The sequence below is a fragment of the Helianthus annuus genome, chromosome 13, assembly GCF_002127325.2.
Source record: "Helianthus annuus cultivar XRQ/B chromosome 13, HanXRQr2.0-SUNRISE, whole genome shotgun sequence".
NCBI lineage: Eukaryota > Viridiplantae > Streptophyta > Magnoliopsida > Asterales > Asteraceae > Helianthus > Helianthus annuus.
In genome coordinates, this window is record NC_035445.2 from 115669949 (window position 1) to 115676375 (window position 6427).

A 6427-nucleotide genomic window follows, 5' to 3' on the forward strand; every position below is an offset into this window, starting at 1 on the left:
GAAGTCCTGAAGGCTTCTGGTATTCCGCTTTAACCTTGGCGCACGTTAAACACTTGCTCACATAAACAGCAACGTCGTCTTTCATCCTAGGCCACCAATAATAATCTTTAAGATCTTGGTACATCTTATCCGCTCCTGGATGGATAGAGTACCGTGATTTGTGTGCCTCATCAAAAATAACTTTTCTCAAATCACCGAACAAAGGAACCCAAATCCTTTTCATGAAACATAACGTTCCTTCCTCGTTTGGCACCAATTGCTTCTCCATCCCACGGAGATATTCTTCTTCAAGGTTTCTTTCCTTAAGAGCTTCTTTCTGCGTGGCACGAATGCGCAGAGAAAGATCTGTTTGGATAATCATTTCTAAAGCCCTAACCCTTATGGGCTTGATCCTTTCTTTTCGACTTAGGGCGTCGGCGACCACATTCGCCTTCCCTGGATGATACTTTATCTCGCAGTCGTAATCGTTCAACAACTCAACCCATCGTCTTTGCCTCATATTCAACTCCTTCTGGTTGAATATGTGCTGCAAGCTCTTATGATCTGTGAAGATTGTACACTTTGTACCATATAGGTAGTGCCTCCAGATCTTTAAGGCAAATATCACTGCGCCTAGCTCCAAATCATGATTGGTATAGTTTTTTTCATGTACCTTCAATTGGCGTGATGCGTAAGCTATAACTTTCTGGCGTTGCATCAACACGCAACCCAATCCTTGACGCGAGGCGTCACAGTATACAACGAAATCCTCGGTACCTTCTGGCAGTGCTAAGATTGGCGCATTGCAGAGCTTATCTTTCAATAGCTGGAACACTTCTTCCTGTTTGATTCCCCAATCAAACTTCTTATCTTTTTGTGTGAGGAGCGTCAAAGGTTGAGCGATCTTTGAAAAATCCTCAATGAACCTTCGATAGTAGCAAGCCAAACCCAAGAATTGTCGAATCTCGGTTGGCGTCTTTGGCGTCTCCCAATTCTTGATCGCTTCGATCTTGGTGGGATCCACATGAATTCCATCTCCATTTACCACATGTCCAAGAAATTGGACTTCACGTAGACAAAACTCGCACTTAGAGAATTTGGCATATAACTGTTCCTTTTTTAGCAACTCCAAAATAGCTCTTAGATGCTGTTGGTGCGCAGCCTTTGTCTTTGAGTAAATTAAAATGTCGTCAATGAACACAATCACGAACTTATCCAAATACGGCTTGCAAACTCTGTTCATTAGATCCATGAAAACTGCAGGCGCGTTTTTCAACCCAAACGGCATAACTAGGAACTCGTAGTGTCCATAACGAGTTCTGAAGGCTGTCTTAGGGATACTTTCCTCTTATATCCTTAACTGATGGTATCCAGATCGCAAATCGATCTTTGAATAAACGCTTGAATCTTGAAGTTGATCGAATAAATCATCGATTCTTGGCAGAGGGTATCTATTCTTGATCGTCAGCTTATTCAACTCCCGGTAGTCGATACATATACGAAAGCTACCGTCCTTCTTCTTGACAAACATGACCGGAGCTCCCTAAGGCGAGAAGCTTGGTCGGATGAATCCCTTGTCTAACAACTCTTGAAATTATGTCGATAATTCTTGCATTTCTGACGGGGCAAGTCTATAGGGTGCCCTAGCTACAGGCGCGGCGCCTGGAACTAAGTCAATGCGGAAATCCACTTGCCTCTGAGGTGGCAATCCAGGCAAGTCTTCTGGGAAGACTTCCGGATATTCCCTCACGATAGGGATGTCTTCGATTTTTGGCTCAGCAGCTTTCTTATCCATGATGTGTGCCAAGAAGGCAGCACATCCCTTTTGTAAATACTTTCGCGCTTTCAAGCAGCTGATGATTCTCAAAGGTGTATCACGCTTTTCTCCATGAACTACTATCGTTTCACCATCTTCGGTTGGGATGCGAACGACCTTTTCGTGACAAACAATTTCTGCCTTGTTGCTTGATAACCAATCCATCCCTACAACCACGTCGAAGCTTCCCAGTTGGACTGGTAGTAGATCCAAAGCAAACTCACGCTCTCCGAACTCGATTACACAACCTCTGACAACTTCATTGGCTTCTACCAACTTTCCATTAGCCAATTCGATTGAGTAGGGGATATCTAAGTTACTAGCGGCTAACCCAAGCATATTCTTAAACTCTAACGATACGAAGCTATAATCGGCTCCAGTATCAAATAAAACGGATGCATAGCGTTGGTTTACAGGGAGCGTACCAGTAACGACATTGGGATCCTGGCGCGCTTCCCTCGCTTCGATATTGAAAACTCTGCCACGGGCTTGGTTCAATTCTGGGCAGTTCCTCTTAAAGTGCCCAATATTACCACAGTTAAAGCATCCTGGCCTTTTCCCGTTTCCACCTTCGTTTCCAGCTTGATTGTTGTTGTTTCGGTTCGCATTTCCAGCTTGATTCACATTGATTCCTCGATTCCCATTTCCTCCATTGCTTCCTTGTGGGCGATTTCCATTTCCACCCCGGTTATTGTTTCTATTCCCAAATCCTCCTTGGCCTCCCCGGCCAACAATAGCCCAACAAGAATCCTTCGAGTGGCCAGTTTTCCCACACGCTTCACATACTTTTAAACCACATCGTCCTGAATGGTGACGCTGGCAGGTGTTGCACTTAGGATGGGTACCCATATACCCCTTTCCTTTCCTTCCAGTACCAGCTGTAGCTTGAGCTGGCGTGCTTGACTCTCCTTTCTTAGCAACCTCACTAGTGCCCTGTTTGAATTTCGAGAACTTTCTTTTGTTACCCCCGGACGACTCGACATGAGTCTCTTTCTTCTTTGGCTCAGCATCAGAAAACTTGTTTAGGCGGATAGCCTCCTCAGTGAGAGCCACACTCAGATCAATTGCCTCAGTGATTGTTGCCGGCTTGGATGAGGTCACCATACTTATGATTTGAGGAGCTAAACCCAAATGAAGCGCTCAATTCGCTTGAATTCTGGTGTGACCATATAAGGTACCACATGAGATAAGTCATGAAACCTTTGAACATACTCTGTGATTTTCGGACCTTCCATCTTCAGGTGCCAAAATTCAGTTTCCAACTTTTGAATTTCTGCACGAGAGCAATACTTTCGGCGCATGAGCTCTTTCAGCTCGTTCCATGACATTGCGTATGCAGCGGCTTCACCAAGTGTTTGGACTTGTAAATTCCACCAGGACAGGGCTCCGTCCAAGAATAGCCCCGAAATGTAGGTAACTTGCTGGTCTGGAGCACACTTGCTCATGCGGAGAACTGACTCTGTCTTCTCGGCCCAACGAACAAAAGCAACAGCACCTCCGGTGCCATCAAAGTTGACAGGTTTGCAGTCTAGGAACTGCTTATAGGTGCACCCTGCACATACGTTACAACATATGAATGGCATTAGCATCCTTGCTAGAGATATCCAATTGTATCATGGTATGTCTCAATGACTTAGTATTACCATGAGGCGGATTGTTGTTGCCAGTATTGCCAGAATTACTTCCACTAGTCCCTCCTTGAGAGGCGGCGTACTGTGCGATGGCAGCAGCGATGACTTGCTGAAGCTCTGCCTCATTGGTAGGCATTTGCATTTGACGTCTCGGCGGCATCTACTAAACGATGTGTTCACGTGGGTCAGGCCATAGTAAAGCGTACGTATATAATGATAGTAATAGTACATAACATCTTATGTTAATAAATAGACCAATCACATAACATCCCATGTTACAATTATATCAATCACACAACATCCCATGTCATAAAGCATAAATAATCAATCAAACATCATATATGATGAGAATACTGCGATTGCATTGCCATTAATCGAGACCACATGGTAAAGTGTACAAGTACATAACTGTAACATTCATCAGCAACGACTAAGGGCTACATCACCCCAGTCCAAAAATATATCAAATCAGTGTCAATACATCCATATACATATCAACAAAAGTCAGGATCAGAATGCAGTCTCCAAAAAGCTGTGCGGTCAGAGCAATCGTCGTCTTCTCACCAAAGTCCACCTGTGCTGTACTAAAGAGCCCTACACTGATGGCGGTGGAGGAGGGGGAAAATGGGAATAGAACAAACGACGCAAATGGAGCCAATCCTCCTCCATGGCTCGCTGGGAACGCAACCAGGAACCATCTGCTGCTCCAGTGCCCAAAGACATGCAGCAGAGTCCGGTGACAACGGTCGAGGGGGCTGCGAAATAGCAGGGTGAGTCTGACCCTGACACTGGCACGGCGGTGGCTGTGCTCTCTCGAGCTCCTGTATGCGCTGTGTGAGTGCCTCCTGCTGGACAACAAACGACATAAGAATGTCCTCAATAGAATATCCCATATGAAAAGGATGGTAGGGATCGGATGGTGGCATGATAGGTGGTGACGCCCAAAGGAATGGCTCACTCGCTGGGGTAAAAGGTGGCACAGAAAGTGGTGGAACAGGGGGAATAGCAGTAGAAAACTGTGGTATAACTGGGACAGATGTCGGCACATGGCCGAAGGGATGAGTCGAGGAACCCTCTCTAGGTCGTGCTGGAGGTGTGAACTGAGCGAACGAAAAAGGGAAATCCATGTGACGTGCATCGGTGGTATGAGGGGGAAAAGGCGGGAGCTCATCATCAGCATTAATCCACCCATTCTGGGTGTGCGCATAACGGGGATCAATATGGGTTGCGAATAGCGCATGATCGGGCTCCAAGGGAACAGGATCAGGAAGAGGAGCGACATCAACAGGCTCAGCGGGTACGTCATCGATGAGAGGGGCATCAGCCTGAGCAGCAGCAACAACATGATCATCCTCCAATAGTGGAGCATCAACAGGGTGATCATCAACGGGTAGATCAGCAATCACAGGGTCAACAATGGGTACGCCAGCATGAATAGGGTCATGCTCAAACACAGGGTCGGGAGCGGCTACCGGCTCGGGGGCCATGGCAGGCTCGGGGTCATCGAACTCCATCTCGAAATCTGCGTGGTCAGCAAACGCAGGGTCAACTGGGTCAACAGGGTCTTCCATAGGCTGATCCAGGTGTATAAACTCAATGTCCTGGTCCGGATCAAACCCAGGTGGAAAAAACATGGTCGGAACCCTCATAAATGTCGTGATCGAAGGCGTAGCTCGGGGCAGGGGCAGCAGATGATGCTCTATCGGGATCTGAGGCATGAGAATAGTGCTGCGCACCCTGAGTGTGCGACGGTGCAGAGGCCAGAGACTCGAAAGAGTCTGGGACGGGTGAATGAGCAGGTGACTCCTCAGCAGGAGCATCTGCAAGCAGCAAGGGGTCGTCGGCAGCTATAAGGGCCTCGCCCTCAATATCATCCTCCAGGGGCTCGTCGTCAAACAAATCGAGATCATCATCAGCGTCGACGTCAAGAAGCATATCAAGAACAGGATAAGAGGCAAGAGGTATGGGGGCAGGGATCTCTACGAGCGGCAAATCCCCGGCAAAAGGGCCATCAGCGGGCTCGGCGTCAACATCGGGTAGCGCGAATGGCTGGAAATCATCCTCATCCGTGCTGGTAACATCTGAAGTGTGTACCTTATGCTCCGATGACTCTCGGTCGTCTGATACGATGGGCATAGGACCCGTAGTGTCCGACTCACCAGTGCCTGATGAATCCATGTTGTCTGTAACATAAACACAAATATGCACAAATAATCAATCATACAATCAGATAAACACATTAGTCACCAATTAAGCAATCAAATAGTTCTCCTAGTCCCACTAGCCTATTCTCCCAGCCTCTCAGACTGACTCCCTAGTCCCACTAGACAACTACCTCAGTCTCCCAGACCGAGCCTCGGCCTCCCAGACCGAGCCTCGGCCTCCCAGACCGAGCCTCAGCCTCCCAGACTGAGCCTATAACTAATAAATAAAATGTGCTCAACATTTGCTTGTAAAAACGTTTTAGATCTGGACTTAAGTGGTATGCAGTGTAAAAATGTTTTCGTGAGAGCCCTAGTGATCATAGTCTAGACTCGAGAAGGAATCCTAGTTCGCTATGATCAGAGCTCTGATACCAAGCTGTCACACCCTGGCTTTGCGGAAGCGTGGTTAATTTGGTGTGACTTCTTAATACCATAGCTTAATCATAATAAAGCTATATGAAAATAAAACCATGCAAGATCATCCATTGAATTAAGTTTTAAAACATAAGTAACACAACATTGACTTAAGGCGTTGACTCGTGCAACGGACACTACAACCTGATAACATAAAAACATTGTTTGAAAGACACAACACCAACATGAAATAAACGCAGTTTAAGGACTATGACTCGTCCAGGTAAAAGTCACATCCCCTAAACTTGGATGACCTCGAAACTCTTATGCAGCGGGAAAACGTAGCATACCGCGCCAGATCTTTAGTTCCCTGAAATACATGTAAGTTGGAAAAATCAACAAAAATTGTTGAGCGAGTTCATGTGTAAGTGAGTAATAAAACC

General features: G+C 46.5%; 1 protein-coding gene across 1 annotated transcript; it reads right to left on the reverse strand.

Moving 5' to 3' along the window:
• Positions 1–3856: 3856 nt before the first annotated feature.
• LOC110944120 (histone-lysine N-methyltransferase SETD1B-like) lies at positions 3857–5604 on the reverse strand. The gene is made up of 3 exons (XM_022185836.1): positions 5224–5604; positions 4288–4751; positions 3857–3863 (listed from the first exon to the last, which is right to left on the reverse strand). The coding sequence occupies exons 1-3, from the start codon at positions 5602–5604 to the stop codon at positions 3857–3859; spliced, it is 852 nt and encodes a 283-aa protein (XP_022041528.1).
• Between the last annotated feature and the right edge of the window lie 823 nt (positions 5605–6427).

Coding starts and splice junctions, on each gene's coding strand:
- LOC110944120 (XM_022185836.1), bottom strand. CDS start 5,604: ATGGATTCATCAGGCACTGGTGAGTCGGACACTACGGGTCCTATGCCC. Junction 4,752..5,223: donor CTCCTGCTGAGGAGTCACCT/GCTCATTCACCC, acceptor GCTGCTGCTCAG/GCTGATGCCCCTCTCATCGA.